This window comes from Electrophorus electricus, chromosome 2, assembly GCF_041902795.1.
Source record: "Electrophorus electricus isolate QZ-2024a chromosome 2, ASM4190279v1, whole genome shotgun sequence".
Classification (NCBI taxonomy): Eukaryota; Metazoa; Chordata; class Actinopteri; order Gymnotiformes; family Gymnotidae; genus Electrophorus; species Electrophorus electricus.
This window is the reverse complement of record NC_137498.1, coordinates 30,566,726-30,587,275: the sequence shown is the minus strand read 5'-3', so window position 1 is coordinate 30,587,275 and position 20,550 is coordinate 30,566,726. Positions and strand designations below refer to the sequence as shown.

Genomic DNA, 20,550 nt, shown 5'->3' with positions numbered 1-20,550 from the left:
TATTTTGTAATTGGTACTTCCTCTAATAGTAAGGCGACACACGAGACGCCTATTTAAGATAAACCTCCAACATCAAATACCAAGTTGTATTGAGGACAAATAGAAGATTACCAGTAGGTGGCGAGACAAGATAATACTGAATTGTTTCACTCGCAGGTTTCTGGGAATATTTTATAAGTGGTCTGACGTAAACTATATATATCTTAATAACAAGTAGATTCCGACCATTTTACTACTAATTTGTACACTTGTCTTATGAGTGCCGTATGCTAAATTGCAAAATCACGGTGTCTCACACAGAAAGAGATTTTCCTGTTGAATGACTTAGTTAATGTTTCAGCTAACTTTAAAGCAATTATATAGAGCTCTTGGAGTAAGACACACTTACATGACACAATAACGTTTTGTTTTGTTTTCTTTTTCTAGTTAAAAAGTTTTAGATCTATTTTCCACAAGTAATGTATTTTAATTTTTGCATTATGTATGATTAGTAATCAGATATGAATAAGAAGAAAACACTAAACTGTAGATTATTCTAAGGAAACAGATACAATGAACTTTATTGTTTTAAGGAAACAGATGGTGTGACCTTTTGCAGTAACCACATGACTGCAATGAGAAACATAAAACAAGAACTGAAAAAAAAGATCTTTCTGGTTTTATATTACAGGAAAAGATACTGGAAAAGTATGTCCTTCACACTAGAAAATCAAGCAGTTTTACCTGTATATTTAACAGAACAGAAAATATTTTCTAAAAGATTTTACCTTTTTATAATGTTTTTGCCAAAGACATAAAGAGCTTTATTTTAAGCTCAGCAACAACCAGAAAACAAGACAGCAAGAGACTTTCACAAATAACGAAGGCCACACCACCCATGCAAACTCACAACTCCCTCCATCTTCCAAGAGCTACAAACAGACACTAATTATGCTGCAAACACTCAGAAAAGACTCATAATTACTGTTATGTATTGCAATTTCTGGACCAAAATCCAGAGATGAATACCAGCCGCAAGTCCATTCCATTTAAATGCCTGAAAGGTCTCTGAAATTATACACCTATAAGAAGTAAAAAATGCATTTGCTTTCATGTCTGTGTTGTCAAAAGTCCATAGAGAATTTGTCAAAATTTTCTTTTCATCCTAAATAACATTTAACAGAACACATTGGGAATTATGTCTATGTGGAGTGGACTGTACATGCTACATGTTAAAACACATCATAAGACACATCATAATGTAGCTGACTGAAGATTAGTGGGAAGAGTACTGAAATAATTATTTAAACTGTCAAATAGTCTTCATGCCAACCTCAGCTTTAGTAATAACAGCAGTGCCTAGTCCAGTCAACAGCCCTGGTCAGCTAAGTCAGCTTCTAGTTCTCTGTACCTGACCATATCATATGCTTACTTATGTCCAGAGATCCATCAGTTTTACCTTTGGATCTGGGCTTTATGATGAACTGCTTGCTTGATTTACCCAGAATGTTGGAGGCCATACAGGTGTAAATACCCAAGGAGGGGGCAGAGAGGAGTGGGTGGCTCTCATCACTCTCCAGCAGGGTTGGTGTGCTCCACCTATACAGAGGAGGTGGGTTTCCAACTGCCGTACAGTTTAGTGTGATCACCTCACCATCTCCAAGTTCTATCACTTCCTGCTCTGGACTGAGCAAGTCAGGTGGGTCTGAGAAATAGTTCAAAACAAAACAAAACAAAAATCATCAACGTGTCCACCAATACTCTCACAAACACATGTCAAAGTTAGGCTGGCTGGCTGGCTGGACATACAGTGAACAGCAATGTCGAGGGGCTCTGACTTCACCATTGGAGGAGGCTGCGGTCCCTCTGGCCCAAGTTCCAGTGTGGCCTCACACCTGTATGGAGCTCCATGCTCCACTCTACCTGGTGTGATCAGCAAGGTGGAGGACACCTGAACTGGTGTGGCAGGTGACAGTTCAGAGAAGGTGTGGTTATACACTTCAGTTTGCCCTCGGTACCACCGCAGAGTGAGATACTGGACAGGTGCAATGTTCTGCACCTCACACAGAAGCTGGTACTCTCTGCCTTCTACCATGGGCCCAGTGTGGTTGACCAGGCTGATGGAGATGCTATCTGGAGTCTCTGAAAGGAAGATGATACAGCAATGAGCCCTTTAACCTGTCTTGAGCAAAAACAATATCAAACCTATCCGTGTAAACCTATCATGCAGCCATTTTACTAGTCAAGGATTGCACATACTGTATAGAACAAGGTTGAGCTTCTCTTCACACTGTCTGGGGGCGGTGAAGAAAACTCCATAGCAGATCGGCTCTTCGATCCAGTCAATCAAGCTGTCCACCTGCCACTGTACGGTTAGGTCATGCTGGGTGTGCAATGCACCAATGGCTGATTCCCACCCCAGCACACGCACAGGCCTTGAGGCTACACAGCTGACGGATACCGGCTCCCCGAAGCCCACCACCACTCTCGGGGGGGAGATCTCAAGAGAGCAGCTGTCACCTGATGCTGAGAAGAGTTGGTGATGCTCATACACATCTTCTATTTCTGTTTCACTCACATTTCCAAACTGATGAAGTGATTAAACTCTCTACAAAAGTGTAATACTGTAACCAGTAATCATCATACTGATTCTGCAGCCAGTCATTAGCAGATGGGGTTGCAATATTAGACAATATTAGATAATTTTGGACAATGTTAAAGCCAAGGCTTGTGTTTGGCTGATCTCATTTAACACTTCAAGACTGAAATTATTTTAAGTTGTGATATCTATTCAGTGCACATGTAATGTAAAGACTGATTGTAATTTAATAACGTCAACCTGGAGAAGGCAATGTTGTGTATCTGTGCTAGTCTCACTCTAATAATACCTGTCAATAACAGAATCAAGATGATCCTTGGGTAGGGGAACAAGAAGGATAGCTTCAGAGCTCTATGACTCTTTTAAACATTCAAATTGGACTCTCTATGCTTGTGAAGTGATACAGCAATGATGTATAAACCATCAAAACAACAGGGCAGCTTAGCCTACTGCATAGCAGTGTAGGATGTCACCTGCTAAGGCAGGGAACACATAATCCTGGGATGAAGAGTCTGGTACCAAGCTGCCAGACATTGATGACAAGAACTGACAATGTTCCTTTAAGGCCTTTACCATTGCCAATGATTCAGCCACTGCCTGTTTGCTGCTTTACTATATGGCATATACTATATTTACTATTGTGTCTGTGTAACAAGGCTCAGAAATGGCTTCTTAACAGGGCTGGTACTGACCATGAACCATCACTGCATACACTTGGACCTACTCCCAAGTTTTGAGCCTTCACGCTGCCTCCAACAGTGACAGCACTCTGCCCCAGATTCCACCCCAGACTGCACCCCCATACCCTGACACCACACCATCAGTCGTGATCTGCACCTCTAGCTCTCTGCTCCCATACATCAGAACACAGGTCATCAATCCTATATGATGTCTATAGGACATTCATCATACCTCCCAGGTCGACACTTTAAGTATTATAATAAATACAATAAATACCTAAGGGTGGTTTACCAGACCAAGATTAGTACTATATTAAAAATGGCCTCTTGCTGGTGAACCACCTCTGCCATTACAATTTAGTCCAAGACTAGGCTAACTCCATGTCCAGGAAACTGGTCTCTGGAGTATTATCTCTTATTTATTTGGATATTATCTTTTTCAGCAGACTTTGCTTTCTATACTCAGCATATATTACAGTGTTCAGTTTTCTAATTAACAACATTATACACTTTGTCAATGCTCCTAACAGAATACAGTTGTCCTGTCGCTACTCTTGTGTGCATTGCAGTACTGCATAGTGACATAAAGAGCTACACATAGGAAAAGTATTAAGCCAACATGTGTTCTAAATTGTGATACTCTCAAGGCACTTATCTATATTTCTACACACACCAGACTGTTTCACTTTTTTCAGTCTTCTTTTTAGGTTATGTTTTTTGTATAACTGGTATAGCTTTTTCAGTTTCTATAGCTGCACTTAAAGAGGAAGGCTCATCAACAATGTTATTGTACCTATGCAATGGCAGAAAAAAATGACTGAATAAAAAATCTGTTTTAGATCCATAATAAAAAAAAAATAATGAAAACACAAAAAAACCCCTGTTATTCAGTCTCTACTCTACTTCCTAAAAATGGGTTTTTAATACACACAAAGGTCATTCACACACCTTAAAAGTTTTGTTAGTAGTGTTCTCCACAGAAAGTTCATACAATAATTTCAGAAGTGCCATCCAAATTTGCAAACTAATCTCCCATTGTTTAAAGCAAGGTAATAACAAATCTCAAAGTAAAACAGTGCAGTAATCTGCACCTCAGGGCGCGGGCAGCTGTGTGGACTTACCTGTCTGGAGAATGAAAAGAACAAGACAACATTTCAACGTGTTTTTCATCGTCTTTGCGAATTTGTTGATGTCTAACATGGTCCGGGCGCGGAGACGAGAGGAATTCCGCCTCTGTGCTGCTTGGCAACCCAAAAACTGAGCCGTGACAGCTAACAAAAGCGCTGCTTTGCATCGCCACTCTTGTCCTTGCTATAGCTGGAGCGAAGGGTCTGAAGGGGCGCGAGAAAGGACCGGGGCCCCCAGGAAAGCACCCTCTCGCCCCACGGGAAACAATTGCTGCCAGCCTCCCCTCCCGCATGCCTAACCAGCACCTCCAGTGACGTGACACCAGTTGCATGGGGAGGCTTGCAAGGCTTGAATTCAAATCAGGCCTGTAGCTAAGGGACAACATTATGCATCATGACTATAAACGGAAAATCATGTGTCATTTTGAACCTGCATACTGCATTTGCGAGCAAATAATCAGAGTTTAGGATAATTGGGATCATTTAAAATGATTGCCTGTATACATAAAACATGAGCACCATGTGGTTTCTCCCCTTACTAGAGACATGTGGAATGTCATGTGAATTCCAATGTACTACCCACTAGAACAATCCACCTACATGTGTGTCAGAATTTAGGTCATTTTCGAAGCCAAGCAGCAAGAGTCGCTCTATTTGTTACAGTGAACCTAGAACATCACAGCTGTGAAACTCATTCTTAGAACCATGTATACAGTCAGAGCACAAGGGACTGGATTCTTTTGAGCTGAAGATCACTTTGACTCAAAATAATGCTTTGTTGTGTCCAAAATCTTTCTATTCACAGTGAAGAAGATGTGTTTTGGGATACTGCCTTAAAAGTCTTTGGTGTAACCAGGTTACTATGACAACACTCTCTCTGCTAATACACTAAGTTTTTTTGGCAGGAAACTCAGCTGTCTTGTTTAAATTAACAGAAAAAGAAGACACCATTTTAGACACACAGTACATGTACACAACTCTCCTCCTTTATTATGCAAAGTTCCATTTCATACTTACATTGCATTGCTAGCTGTCTCAATGGATACAGATGATTCAGGCAAACTGGAGATTACAAATTAAGGCAATAGCACCAACACTCCTTTGCAATTCATAGCTGTACGTCAGAGTAAATACCTGGATATTAAAGTAAGTATTAAAGTTCCTAAGATAGCTCATCTTTGGAAAAAAGGTATATAATGAGAAAATTATATAGCCTAAATGTTTGGTTGAACAATTCCACAGGTACCAAGAACATATAGAGGAACCATTGTAGCAGTCATGTAACTATTGCAGTAAGGCACATCTTTGACAAGAAAAAAAAAACAGTACCAATTTGAACTAATTATATATATTTCATCAAATATGGCTCTTTGTCAATCAATAAAATGTAAACTTCATAGAATTTATACCAATTCCTTATGGATATTGACAACTATGAGTACGCAATCGTGGTACTTACAATTAAAAGTTTAAAGCACATCATTACAAATATTACATAAATTGGGGTTCATATTAGTAGTACACCCTGGTTCCACATTCTTGAAACAGGTAGGCTTCATTTACATTTATGCAGCTTTGGCTGCTAGTGCCATTGCCACAACCCAGTGTTTAGTGCAACAGTGCCAGCTTTACACAGAATTATTCCAGCTTTACACTGCATTGTTCCAGCATTCTTGTACCTTTGTTGCAAATCACACTGTGTTGCAGCTGCATCAGAAATACTGACTATCTGTGTGATCTCTCTTTTGCCAAGTCACACATCAGACCAGGCTATATGAAACCTGCAAAACTGCAGAATTATGCTTTTGTCATGAAAAGAAAACTTCTTTCTAAAATGACACACTATAATGTGTTGTTCCTAAACACACCGTGGAGCTGAGAGATAGTTGAAATCAAGTTCACATACAAATACATACAAATTTGTCACATACAAATAAAAAACCAAAATGAGTTTGGGGCCATTCACCAATGGATAAATAGAGACTAAAATATATATTGAGATATATGTTGGGTTAAAATTAAATTCTTACAGATGTATACAGTGCAACCTTCCTATCAAGGCTTTAGTATTTATCACTGGAATACTCTAAATTAGTGACAGTCATTATGCAGGTACATAAAAACAGAAAACAAAGCACTAAAAGCAGACCACTATGTCTTCAGATGACTGAGTTTGAAGAAATCTTGAGCCATACATAGCCTACATAACCTGCAATCAGTCCCAAAAGCAAGACTAAGCAGGATCCCAGGATACTCCAGAAAACAACACGGCTACCTGTGTGGAACAAATGATATTACATAGTGAAAAATAAATCAGCATAAGGCATCCAAAATAAACTTTACTAGGCAAAAATCTTTAGTGATCGTTTTTAGCATGAATAAGCATGAATGAGTGCAAGTGGCTGAATCTAAAATAATAGACCTGGACTAGGCTACCTTTAACTTGTTTGCTTGTATGTATCCCGGTGATGGTATTAACTAAAGAGGAATGGTATATGCATGGCAAAGCTAAGATAAATAAATTAAAACGTTTTCCTACTGACCTTTTTTCCTGATTGTGAACACTTTAGTATCATTTCCATATTGGTTTGAGGCAGTGCAAGTGTAGTTTCCCAAACCTAAAGAGGAAGATGTGATGACTGGTCTAGGTTTCAGATGTGCTGGGATCCAATTGTACACTGCAGGAGGGTTTGCTTTCACTGTGCAGTTTAAGGTGATCATTTCACCACTATCCAATAGGATCTCTGTATGATTTTGGAACTGTGGCATATCTAAGGAAAAGAGAGATACACTTCACTAATTTAACACTAGTACACTACAGTCCTAAGTGAACACTGTTGACACTTTAAAGGACATTAAAATTGTAACAGCAATAAACACAATTACACAATGGTCTGAGTCAGAATATGGAAAAAAATACACATTCTACTAAACAATAAACTATTGTATGTAAATTTGATGTACTGAAATTGGTGTCTTAGCCATCTTCAAATCTATCAGGTAACTCCTCTGCAATGCTATTACATTTGTACATGTGGATTTTAAAGACATCCATACCCTACAGGAACAGCATTATAAGGTCAATTTAGTCATGTCAGCTTACAGCTACCTTGTTCAGCATGTAGTTTAAATAAGAACCTACAAGCCACAGAAATGATGAGAGGTTCTGCTGGTCTGGGAGGAGGCTGCAGTCCTTCTGCTCCAAGTTCCAACTCTGCTTCACACCTGTAGTGTGCTCCATCATCAGTTCTGTTTGGTCTGATCTGGAGTTTGGAAGTCTTATTCTGTGGCTCCTTGGTGTTTTCTTCACTGGTTACATTGTCTCTTTTCAGTAGAGTCTGTTCTTTATACCAGTTCACAATAACATTCTGAACAGGAGCAACATTCTGGATGTCACACTGGAGCCAGTAGATTTCCCCCTCAATTATCAGTCTTGTGTCATTCAGTAAACTGATGGACACTTTATCTGGAATCTCTGATAAATTAAAAGTTCTTATTACTATAAAGTAGCCATCACTTTCCAACATCATGATTAGAAGAGTACATGAGTGTTTGCGAGGTTAAAGTTGATTTGTATAACACATTTTATATACAGTGACAATTCAAAGTGTTTCACTAAGATATAGAAGAATAAAAAAGCTCATCACATCCAGAGATGCATCACCTTGGGAAGATCTTTGCGAAAAACATTACAATAAAATGTTACAAATAAAATGTATTAAAATTCAGTGGTATAGGTTTCATTTCAGCTTTGGGTAGGGACACTGCTCTCACCAGGGTCATAGAATTCCACTGCTGTTTCATGATGTTTCAGCAAGCTCTGCCATTGTATGACTATACACTGCTTTGCACAACTTCTCTCAAAGCCAAGAATAAAAAAATAACTTACTGTAGATGGTAACTGGAAGAAATGTCTTTTGCTGAAATCCTGAATCACCCACAATGATGAAACATAGTGGTTTTATATCCCATTCTGTAATGCTCTTCACTGTCCAGGTGAGCTGCTGGACTCCACTCATAGGGTCCACTGATCCCTGTGAGGCCTCCCAGGCCATCATCTTGGGGATGATGTCAGTGGAACAGTTTGCTGAGGCTGGAGCTCCATATTCTAACACCAGTCTTGGAGGTGTGAGCACAAGGGACCCACTAACAGCTAGAAAAACATTTCAGAAGAAGATTCTTTATAAAATTCACTAATTTTTACCACTTAAATAGAAACAACATTCAATAAGTTAGTTATTTATTCACAGCTTCAGATTTGTTTAGTTACTTATTCACATATTTTTATTAGGCAGCTGAAGTTGGTTTCTTATTCATAAAAAGAGTATTAATGTTACATATTTGCTGCACACTTTATGCTTTACAGACATAGATGAATTAGATGAAGGTGTGATCATACATCTGTTAAGAATCGATTCTGTTTTTCATCCTGATATTGAGAGTATAGGTTAAAATTTAGATTAAAATATAATTAAAATATTTCTTTTGTAAAATATTTATTATTTAGTTCATACTAAGTGTATAATGTCATTTCAAAATGCTAATTGTTTAGGCTACATTTTTACTCCACTTGGTGATTTTATACATCAAAACTAACCAAGAACATAATACATTCAATGATAGTACACAAATTAATCCGAAGAAGCACAAGCTCATGTCTGAGAGTTTACATAACCACAAGCCAGACATAGGATATTTTCAATGTGGAACAAGTCTCTGCGTGTGATTTTAGTAAGGGCCATAGTAAGGCCCAATGTGTCACTGGTAACTGGCAACATGACTTATTGTGTATGCAGGTAAATGAATACAAAAAGCAAATTTCAGATACATACTGAAAGACTAAATCCCTGTAATGAAGGCATAATCCATTGTAAGAAAAACCTGATTTTAGTCTTGAGATAGGCCCAAGATAAATTCATACCTCAAAACTAACTGGCAACATGGTAGATTGAGTAATGGTGCACATATATAAATGAATCAAACAGGACATTTAAACAGATTTTTTGGATTTGTGAAAGGGAACATAAATTTGGAGATTTGCTGAACTTTCTGATTAACGTTTTTGCTGAACTGAACTTTCTCCCACTTTTCAAAGTTGCATCCATGGCAAGATGTCTTTAGCATATAGGAACAACACTACTTTTGAAGGTATAAAATCACCAAAAGCCAGATTAAAAGTAGGTTTTCCTTATGGTAGAAACGCAACCTAAACAATGTGCTTAGTCTAATTAGATTTCACACTTTGAATTAATTGAAATAAATATTTTACAAAATAAATATTTTATTATATTTGAAATAAAGTTTTACATTCACAATAACAGGATGAGAAATAATCAACTTTTAACAAATTTATGATCACATCTTAATTTAGTTCATCTGTCTGTAAATCATAAACTGCGCAGCAAATGAATGCGGCATGAACACTCCCATTACATACCGATTTTTACGCAATAATAAGCGGTGAATAAGCAACCAAACAAATCGCAATAAGATGCAAATATGTAACTAAATTCAGAGTCGTTAAATAGAATCCATACTACAGTTTACACGCATTATGCATATTACTAAATCACCAATTCGTTCTCAAATACTGTATGTAATGACATATCAAACGTTCAAAAATGTTTGAGTCGTAACTTTATTAACCTAGTTCTTTACGCCTTTGTTAAACAACAGCTGTGAAATTCGCTCAGTAAAACAGGATACTACCTCGCTTAAGATACACTGACTTCAATAGCCTATAACGAAAGCAAAAAAACATTATTTAAATCTCTTAGCTTACAATTACTAGAGGACGTTAAATATAAGAGCTGTCTATTTTAAGTTACATATAATGAACTCGAGGGGATTCTGTGTAATCTACATGTTAAATGGACATTAGCGTACTGGTTTGCAACGTGCAACAAGCCTACTGAATAATGAGAGCAGTTAGCTATATATGTGCATACAAAGCACAACAAATGTATATAAAAGCCTGCAACAGTGAGCAAATGTTTAGGATCCTACCTGAGAGGATAAAATAAGTTGAAAGGTACGCTAACCGAAATGGAGGGGAAAACATGCTGGAACACTGATCAGAACGAAAGTTATTTCCAAAAGACAACCTCGCCCTCTAAAAACCTTAATACATAGCCATAAACCAGTTAACCGACCAGGCATTTTGAACGTGACCGCGCCCATCTCAAAAATAGTTCCTGAGGATATATATAGCCTACGTGACAACCCAGCTTCATGAAGTTTTCACTTTCAATTGTAGAAGAGTATTATATAAAGTAATCGTATAGTAAATAAAATAAAATGAAGTGAAATATAAATAAATATATAAATCTTTCTAGGCAATAATATCATAATGAACCGTTTTGTCTTCCCATTAGCAATTCAGCTAGGAAGAGGCCTACTTGCTCATTCAGAAGTCAAGCTGTGCAAGGTGCTTCTTTGGTGCTTTGCTGCACAGATTTTTAACAAAGTACCTTTGCATGTCCTTAAGTTCATCCACTTCCACAAATTTGGAATAGTAGTCCACTAGTAAGATGTAGTTCTTGCCTTCAAACGCTAATAGATCTGACACTAGTCAAATTGCAACTATGGCGTCATTTTTTCAGCATATTTGTAAATCGGTGTACTTCTGTTCACTGATGGAAATGAAACAGAGCATAGAAACATACTCCAGAACATTAATTTCTGTTGTGCACTGTGTGAACTGTGCTGTAGACAATGTGTAAAGCCATTCCATACCATTTCTTCTCTTGTACTTAACAGCTATATTTATAAATTAAGTTACAGATGCGTTCACTGGATGCACATTGGAGTGGAGTCTTCGAATGGCTTATCATCATTACAGACTGTAACGTGTTTACCCGGTATGTACTGGTGGAACTTAGTACATGGATGAACAACAGAGAGCATTTCCATCTCTATTTGTATACCTAGACAAGACTGCAACATTTTGTAGGAGCAAGGCTCCAAGACCAGAGCTGCTTACATTGCTGAAGATTTCCACTGACTGCGTTGGATCAAAGAACTTTTGCCCCGGCGGATAAGAGTACAAGGTCTTGAGCATGTCAAAGGCCTTCTGCTGTGCTCATTGCATGCAAATTCTACATCACTTCTTAGCAACTGAGCAACTGACACAGTGGGGGCTCACTTCACTGAAATTTGGAATGAACTTAAGCCCAGAAGGTGACACACTCCATCATTCTTGGATGGAGGTGACATGCGCTGGACTGCCTCAACCTTTGATGGGTCTGGTTTTAGACCATCCACTGTTATGAGGTCTCACATATGGTAATGATGTGACACATTTGGTCCTTTGTGGGCGCAGCTATAAGAATATCATCCATTCATTCCTGCAACACCATAAATGCCTTCCAGCATTGTGTCTATGAAGCAATGAAAAATTTCTAGGACACATTTCAGTCCAAACAGTAATCTCAGTCACCTGAATCTTTGAACATTGTATTGAACATTGTGAGATATGATGATGCTTCATCTGGTTAAATTTGGAGAAACCCTGATTTAGCATCCAGAACCGAATAAACTTTCACAGCTGGGATTGAGGAGGCCACTTCTTCTATGGTGTGCTTGGTGACTTTGTCAGTTGGGTCTATACAAATCCTGATGTTGCCATTCCACAGAACTGCCACTATGGAACTGGCAGCATATGGGATGAAGCAATCCTTTTGCATCTGGATCAATTTTAATTATGTACTTGCCTGGCAATGTTCCAGTGATATGTGCCAGCATAAGAAAATCATTCAAGTTCAAGTTCGGTTTATTCGTCACATACATAGTCATACACAGTATAACGCGCAGTGAAATGGTGGGTCCTACCAGTACAGTTTCCACTTGTACTAATTGTCCTCCCTTTTTACAATACAATTTGTAATGAGTCAATATGAATGATTTGGCTTAAAGCTTCTGCTGTGTTGGCAATTAGCACATTCTCTTGGGATGGGGCATGTTTACAACTTCAAACTCTGCTGTTGTTTCACAGTTGTTGTATTGAACCTTAATATCCCACTGGCTTCAAACTTGTAATTTAAATAAGAGTCATGGTCTTTAGATGAAAGCTTTCTCTCACCAGTGTGCATTAGAAGCTGATATGACTTATAGTTAGTGATATGACTTATAGTTAGTGTTTTTATTTGCTGCCTATTTATGTTAAAGAGCTGTTGTTTCTACATCATCTGTCTGTGTCACATTTATATCCAAAATATTATCATCTGTTTGAAGGAGCTATGCTGTTCATACACTCAGAGTGTTTACTGAACATTTACAACAAACTGCTGCTCGGTGATTTGGCTTGTGACAGTATGACCTTACGGTGTCTTTAGCAGGATATTCTCTTGGCGCGCCTTGTGGATGTTTACCACAGCTCTGGTGAAGTTTTTGCTGATTTAATGGAGCTGTACTCCTAAATTTGGTCTTTGGTTGCTTCTGAATGTGTTTGTTTACATTTGCCTCACTCTTATAGTTACTGTAGATACTTGTGTATCCTTCCACCTGACGATGTTTATCTGTTTTTGCAACATTTCCAAATGCTGAGGAATGTCTACTGCTTTGGCTAATGTCAGGTCTTCACCTTTGTCTAGCAGGCTTTCTAGCACAGACCTTTCTCTGACCCCTGCCCTAATAACGTCAATAAGCTTGTCATCTGGGTCAGTATACTTACAGTCCATGAGTAGGAGCCTCATATCCCTCACAAAACTCTCAATTGAATTGTTTCCTCTGCTTGAACAATGCCTAGCTATTCTCTTATTTTTCCTCAGTCTTATATAATTAGCAAACTTGTCGAGCCCCTTAAATGGGTCTATCTTTTCTCCATCACTCCATTTGAGCATTTCCCTTCCTTGCTCACCAGTCCATGTGCATAACCTACCTGCATGGTCTTTAGCTGTTAGCTCAGAAAGGAGACAATTAAATACAAATGTCATATGGCTTCAAAACCTTCTGAACTTCTGTTATGTCAGTCAAATGCCAGTCCATTTTAGAGTGCTCAAATTGCAGAGTTGATATTAATACTTCTGTTCTTGACACACTTCTGACACCATGTAAAATCATATACACAGTAGACAGGATAACTGGAACTGTGTGCTTTATTCTAACCAATGCTCACACCTCCTTGAGCACCACTCTGAGCAGTACAGAATCCTCACGAGGACTCACAATGAAACATGTTTTGTAATAATAATATATAACAACAACCAGCCATGACATCTAAGCTTATGAAGTAATTCTGCTGCCAGCCCTATATCTACTGTATTTGCTATTTTCTGTGTTTCATTTAATAAATTGACTCTACTACTACCGTTGCTTGCTCTTTGATGGTAAATAATCTTTCTCTACTGATTGTGGTTCTGTCCTGTCAGGGTTATTGCTTTACCATCCCAAGAAATAGTTGTTAGGCTCATGTTGGCTATTGATCTTACCAGCAGCTTACCAAGCCAGGTAAACTTGGCTGGCAAAAGCCAGAACATGACATGCAGAGATATTGCTCTTCATGACATTGTGCTTCATGCACATAAAACAAAGCAAACTACAATGGAAATACCATGTGAAAGTCAAGGCCTACATTCACTGAATATACAACCTGTGTATACAACAATTCTACTTTAGAACTGGGAACACACATACCGAAATACTGTCACCTTATTTCTAACCAAATAATCCTTTAGTGTCTAAATGCAGTTTATTGAGTTTCTTACCACAGTCAATGCACATGGTTTCTGTACCCCTTATAATTATTGAGTCCAAGTCAAAGTCTACAATTAATGAAAAAAACTTGGACTTTGGAATTGTTGAAATTAGACAAGTGCATGAAAGATCAGCTAGATCATGTAAACACTGTAGACCTCTCTCAAACAGATCCTCAATGATTAGCAGATGCCGGATGATCTTGCCTAGGTACAAAGGCTTCATGCTTTGATAAAAAAAAGCCTTTAGGAAAATCTTAATAAGTTTAACAGGGTCACTGATAGAAGTGCAGTCATAAGTGTCATTTCCCTCCACACGCTGCAGTGCACTTACCTCGGCCTCATCATTACTGCACACGCTGCAGTGCAGTACATTTACCTCGGCCTCATCATTACTGCACACGCTGCAGTGCAGTACATTTACCTCGGCCTTATAGTTACTACGCGCACTACAGTATACTTACCTCAACCTCATCATTACTGCACACGCTGCAGTGCAGTACATTTACCTCGGCCTTATAGTTACTACGCGCACTACAGTACACTTACCTCAACCTCATCATTACTGCACACGCTGCAGTGCAGTACATTTACCTCGGCCTCATCATTACTGCACACGCTGCAGTGCACTTACCTCGGCCTCATCATTACTGCACACGCTGCAGTGCAGTACATTTACCTCGGCCTCATCATTACTGCACACGCTGCAGTGCAGTACATTTACCTCGGCCTCATCATTACTGCACACGCTGCAGTGCAGTACATTTACCTCGGCCTCATCATTACTGCACACGCTGCAGTGCAGTACATTTACCTCGGCCTCATCATTACTGCACACGCTGCAGTGCACTTACCTCGGCCTCATCATTACTGCACACGCTGCAGTGCAGTACATTTACCTCGGCCTTATAGTTACTACGCGCACTACAGTACACTTACCTCAACCTCATCATTACTGCACACGCTGCAGTGCAGTACATTTACCTCGGCCTTATAGTTACTACGCGCACTACAGTATACTTACCTCAACCTCATCATTACTGAATCCGGGAGCTTCAGCCCAGCAGTGAATGCACTAAAAGAAAAAGCTTGCAGAACACTGTTTGCAATCAGGAGGAAATTTTACAGTATTGACATTCCCATCCCAATCTGTTGTAAATGATTTGACAGTGTGATCCAGCCCACTGCGTTGTATGGGAGTGAGGTATGGGGTCCATTCAGTGAGCACTGGCTGTAGAAAAGGGTGGGTCTTCAGTCTGCATTTGAAGACCACAAGGACCTCTGCTGTCCAGACAGCAAGTGAAAGTTTGTTCCACCATTTACAGCTTTTAGCTGACCCTTTTATCCAAAACGACTTACAATTATGACTGAGTACAGCTTGAGCAATTGAGGGTTAAGGGTCTTGCTCAGGGGCCTAACAGTGGCAACAGTCAAATACCTTAACCACTGATCTACCACCGCCCATTTAAATGTATTTTACTATGAGCTATGAATTTAAAAATACTTCTCACACCTCACACCTTCTCACACCTCACACATATGCCTTTTCACTTCCGGTGTGAGAAGATTAACTGCTGAGAGAGTAAAATAAAGAGAGAATGCATACCTGCCAACATTAGGCTGTGAAAAACCTTGCATTTTTGTATGTATTTGCCCATTGGAATAATATTCTGTATTTTTATCTGGACTGTTTGTGATATAAATGAACTGTTCAATTTTTGTCATTCGTGAGCATCTGACCTGTCTTGCTGTGTGACACCATGTCAGGCAGGGCTGTCTGCATATGCTCCCTTCTGACTTTCAGTTCAGCTGTCAAGTACCAAAACACATATCCCACACAGAAAATGATAAACACACATTTGACTTATATAACTATGAACCTAGTAGATTAATTAGATAAGTTACCAATTGGGAGCACAAAGGGAGTGTTGGTCAACAGCTGTCTCCATCACTTGTGATTTTAATATCAGATTCTATGGTAGCAGCAACATAGTTCAGTTCTGAAGTGTTTTATAAGGAGGTTTCTTTGCATTCAGCTGATGCTTTTATCCAAAGTGACTTACAATTATGACAGAGTACAACTTGAGCACCTGAGGGTTAAAGGTCTTGCACACAGGCCCAACAGTGGTAACTTAGCAGTGGTGGGGCTTGTAACCAACAACCTTCTGAGTACAAGTCAAGTACCTTAATCACTGAGCTACCACTGCCAATAAGAACGAATCCCAAATCTACTTGCATGGCAGAAGAGATATTCTGATACTATAACTGTTCAACAGGTCATGCACAATACTTATCAAGGGTAGCGAAAGCCTAGCACCAAGTTTATTGTTTGTTTTATTGATCACACACCATTTAGCTTGTAAGATATCTAGTAGGTTAACATTTTTCTACTGGCTGGTGCCAAAATCTCAAACTGTACCACAATTTTTCATCACAAAATTATAGGTGCTGGGCCTATAACATTAATGGTCTGGAACCAACAAACCTATGAAACAAGAGGCCAAAGGGTGGGGTCCTTGCATCACCTCATAAAGTCTTTTACTCGCCTTACCACAATTTCTAACTAAAAGCACAAAAATCATAGCAAATACAGGGCTCTAAAGTGGGGGGGGGGGGGGGTCTTGCTCAATGTAAGAGTGTGTATTCATGACCAAGTGTAAAATGGGAAGTTTCCAACTCTCAAGTAGGAAAGTTCTATTTGAACTGCGCACCATCTAGAAATTTGTACTTGAAAAGTTGGAGTTTTCTCCAATTTGATCTGTCATGTCACTTCAACATGCCAGCACTCATAGTGAAAAGTAAGAACAACAAATAGCAGCGTGTGTTTTTTTTACTTTTAAGCATCCTTAAAAGTTATAGTTATAGATTATATATTTATATATATATATATAAAACTGCTAAATAGTAGTTGATATTTTGATAGACTAATTGAATGGTCAATTAGTTACTAATGACAACAAATTGATGTCACTTAATTTTTGGAGCTGTTAATGGTGTACAATTGCATCTTCTTAAAAAATAAATGCCACAAATGTAAGAATAAATCTAAATGCCCTAAATGTAAAAAAAACAAACAAAAAAACCCAACAACTTTATTTCCAGTTTTTAGACATTATCTATTTATTTTTTTAGATAAATACGTTTCACAGGGCAAAGTAATACAAAATGAACACTGACCTCCTGCACTTCATCTCAGAGGTGTGTCTAATGCTCACCCATTAGCAAAACAAGTGACAGTTTCCTGTGAGTATTCATATTCAAGACTTTAGACGCCTGAAGCTGTGTGAATGTTTTAATGTGAGTAGTATGAGTTTCCAAATTGGAACTAAAGCAATACTTCTTGGCTTGTGTTCAATGATGTCATGCTCATGTCATGCTCACTCTGGTCTGTGCTCACTCAGGAAGCGGTAAACATTTTGGTTGTGCTAGCTGCCGACTCCAAGCTCCATGAAAAATACTGCTTGTATGATCACTTTTTTTAGAAATTCAGAATGGGGTCAATAATCTGGCAACACAAATATTTTCTATTCTCTTCTTTCTCCATACATACCATTTTCCTTACTACATTTTCCTTACTGTGTATGAACCCTGACATGAGGGTTTCAGTTGGAAAAGGTCTCTGGTAATACCACTTGCATATTCACTTTTACGATCTCATTCATATTGCTCAGAGTGGCATGATAACATTAACTGTTAACTTTCTATTTACATTTGCTGGATTATTGCCAGATACAGTAGAAATACATTTGGACCAAATCTCAAATGAATTATATACATTCACAAATATCACAGTATCACATAAATCTTAATTTTAGCAGGTGTGACATTCTCAAATCAAATAGCCACTTACTTACAGCACGTAGTAACAACAAGTAAATACAACCTCTTAAATATATTTTGGTCTAAGTCTTCAGAATATGGAAAGACCGGATATTCTACGAAACGTTCTGCTATTGTATTAATGACATCCTGTTGTAAGACCAGCTCAAAGTACTAAAACTTCATTATACTCTACTACTACTAGTTTCAGATGTATTTGCAGTCACATTTATTATTGTAGGAGATTCATGCAAATAGAGCATCTCAGGGGCTTTTCATCAATGTTAGTAAATATACAGCAGCCCTGGTCGATGGGAAGTTTAAATAAGAACCTACAATGCATAGTAATACTGAGAGGTACTGTTGTGGTTCTGGGAGGAGGCTGCAGTCCTTCTGCTCCAAGTTCCAGCTCTGCTTCACACCTGTACTGTGCTCCATCATCAGTTCTGCTTAGGCTGATCAGGAGATTGGAAGTCTTATTCTGTGGCTCCTTGGAGTTTTCTTCACTGGTTACATTGTCTCTTTAGAGTCTGTTCTTTATAGCAGTTTGCGATAACATTCTGAAGAGGAGCAACATTCTGGATGTCACACTGGAGCCAGTAGTTTTCCCCCTCAATTATCGGTCTGGGGGACACTCCTGGAATCTCTGATAAGTGAACATTTCTTGTAACTACAAAACAACACAGATGAAAACTAAGCAATACTATTGGCCTTCAGTGAATGAAACCAAGCAAAGCTAATGGATAACAATAAAGGTAGCATTGCGAACTGGCAAACTACATTCATTGTTCACTACTTGATAGCCATTGTTTTATAACAGAATATAGTAATTTACTGTAGAATAATTCATTGGTAAGTTTTGGGGTGTTTTGTGGTTGTTATAGTTCATTTCATTCAAGTTGCTCTCCTTTGAGGGGGAACTTATTTCCTTCTTGATATTACAAGAAGGTCTGAGAATTGGTAATATTAATATGGGTAACGGCATCGGGGTACCGCCAGGGTTATTGGTTCCCAATGAAAAAAAAAAAGTACTTAATACTCTAACTATTTTTGAGGGCCACTGACAGTCACAGACCCTTAGTATCGTCCCTGCATGGCTATGCACCATCGCTTAAAAGCATATAATTTATTTTCCCAACTAACACTGTGTATGGCTGAGTATTAAGTATGACATATCTCAAAGCCAAGTTGTCACGCAGACCAGATCGTTCCCCGTTTCCCAGGCAACCTAGTCACTTCCGGGTTTTCGTCAGTCTCCATGGTTTCGTGCCTCCTCCCCTTTGTCTCCAGCTGTTCCGAGTTTGTCCCTATTGTATTTCTATTAAAACCTTGTTTCTGTGTCTCTTGTTTTTGTTAAGATCCTGTTTGTCCTAGCTGCTGTTTGTTTAGTTGGCTCACAATTGTCCTCGCTCCTATGTGTTCAGTTAGATCTCGTTTGTCTTCGTTCATATGTAGTGATGGACGGATGAAATCCCATTTAAGCATTAAGAGCTTCTTCCTGTTTGTGCCGAAAAAGATTCGATGCATTGGAGTATTGAAATCCGACATCAGAGAAGATTGACATCTGTTGGCCAGAAAAAAAGATTGCAGCCTGCAGATCAACACTGCGAAGCGTGTTAATGCTGTGTGGTCTCACAGTTCAACTCGTGTCTGTGCAGATCCGCTGAACATGTTTAATTATTTATATGCTGCAATAAATGCTTGGATGTTGTTGTTGTTGAATGTAGAATGTATAAGGCCCACGGAAAATAAATATCAGTCATATATTAGCAACAAAGTAACCGCTCATCTGTGAATCATGAAACCATGATTTTATCGGGAATATAAGGGATATATAGGGAATATAAAAATCGTGTACAAAGTTTGAAAATATGATCTGAGGAAACACATTGCTGGGGTATAGTGACTGTGGAATTTAATTGATTGTGTTTGTGGTTAATTGGGAACAGAACATAATACAGAAGAGGAGTTAGTGTTCAATTCAATAAACTGAGCCCAAACGAACAGTTCTTTTTATTTAAGAATAAATGTTTCTCCACAGTGTTGGTTCACGATTTCACCAGTACGTGGTGCTGATGTGCGCTCATGTTTCGCACGAAGGTGTTTCAGCATTCTTCGTTCCTAGTTCCGATGTACTTTCTCCCCGTGCTCCCAGTTTAGTTACACTCGTTGTCTACGCTGCTTTCCCCGTTAATATTTGCTTGTTTGAGTCCACTCTCTTTTCCCGTTCGGTGTTTTCTTGTCTCTTAGCTTCGTTGAGGTTTCGCTTTCCCTGTTCATGTACGCAAGTCTTGTCTGGCTTCCTTTTTAGTTCCACTTACCTGTGTTTTTGTTGGTCAATAATAAGTAACTCAGTTCCCCTTTAGTTCTAGTTCTATTTATAATCGTTATTCTCCGTTAGTCTTACCAAAGTGTTTACGCCCCTTTTATCCAGTTTTCGCACTCACCTTGTTAACCCGTTCTGTTTGTCCTTTGTTCTGATCTTGTTTGTATGTTTGTGTTAAATCTCTTATATTCTATTAGTCACGTTCTTTATGGCATCCCTAGTGAGTTCCGTTCCGCATAACATCCAAGGCACCGGCATTTCGCAAGTGTTAACTCTTTACCCCTCCAACGTTACAGAATGACAGACCCACTAAGAACACCGCGAGTGC

At 38.7% G+C, this 20,550-nt stretch overlaps 2 protein-coding genes across 5 annotated transcripts; both read right to left on the bottom strand.

The window, feature by feature from the left end:
* Positions 1-530: 530 nt before the first annotated feature.
* Positions 531-4,623, bottom strand: si:ch211-66e2.5 (cell adhesion molecule 4). Of its 3 annotated transcripts, none has more exons than XM_027027302.3 (5): positions 4,380-4,623; positions 2,239-2,505; positions 1,789-2,121; positions 1,481-1,684; positions 531-1,061 (listed from the first exon to the last, which is right to left on the bottom strand). In XM_027027302.3, the coding sequence occupies exons 1-5, from the start codon at positions 4,456-4,458 to the stop codon at positions 1,054-1,056; spliced, it is 891 nt and encodes a 296-aa protein (XP_026883103.2). In that variant the 5' UTR covers positions 4,459-4,623; the 3' UTR covers positions 531-1,053. The 3 variants fall into 3 exon arrangements, with proteins under 3 accessions (XP_026883103.2, XP_026883102.2, XP_026883101.2); XM_027027301.3 differs by having other exon boundaries at positions 1,439-1,684; positions 4,380-4,621; XM_027027300.3 differs by having other exon boundaries at positions 531-1,684.
* A 726-nt stretch (positions 4,624-5,349) lies between these two features.
* On the bottom strand, positions 5,350-10,555 carry LOC113588198 (vascular cell adhesion protein 1-like). Of its 2 annotated transcripts, none has more exons than XM_081698423.1 (5): positions 10,392-10,555; positions 8,275-8,538; positions 7,495-7,860; positions 6,929-7,156; positions 5,350-6,660 (listed from the first exon to the last, which is right to left on the bottom strand). In XM_081698423.1, the coding sequence occupies exons 1-5, from the start codon at positions 10,444-10,446 to the stop codon at positions 6,545-6,547; spliced, it is 1,029 nt and encodes a 342-aa protein (XP_081554549.1). In that variant the 5' UTR covers positions 10,447-10,555; the 3' UTR covers positions 5,350-6,544. The 2 variants fall into 2 exon arrangements, with proteins under 2 accessions (XP_081554549.1, XP_026883082.2); XM_027027281.3 differs by having other exon boundaries at positions 7,528-7,860.
* Between the last annotated feature and the right edge of the window lie 9,995 nt (positions 10,556-20,550).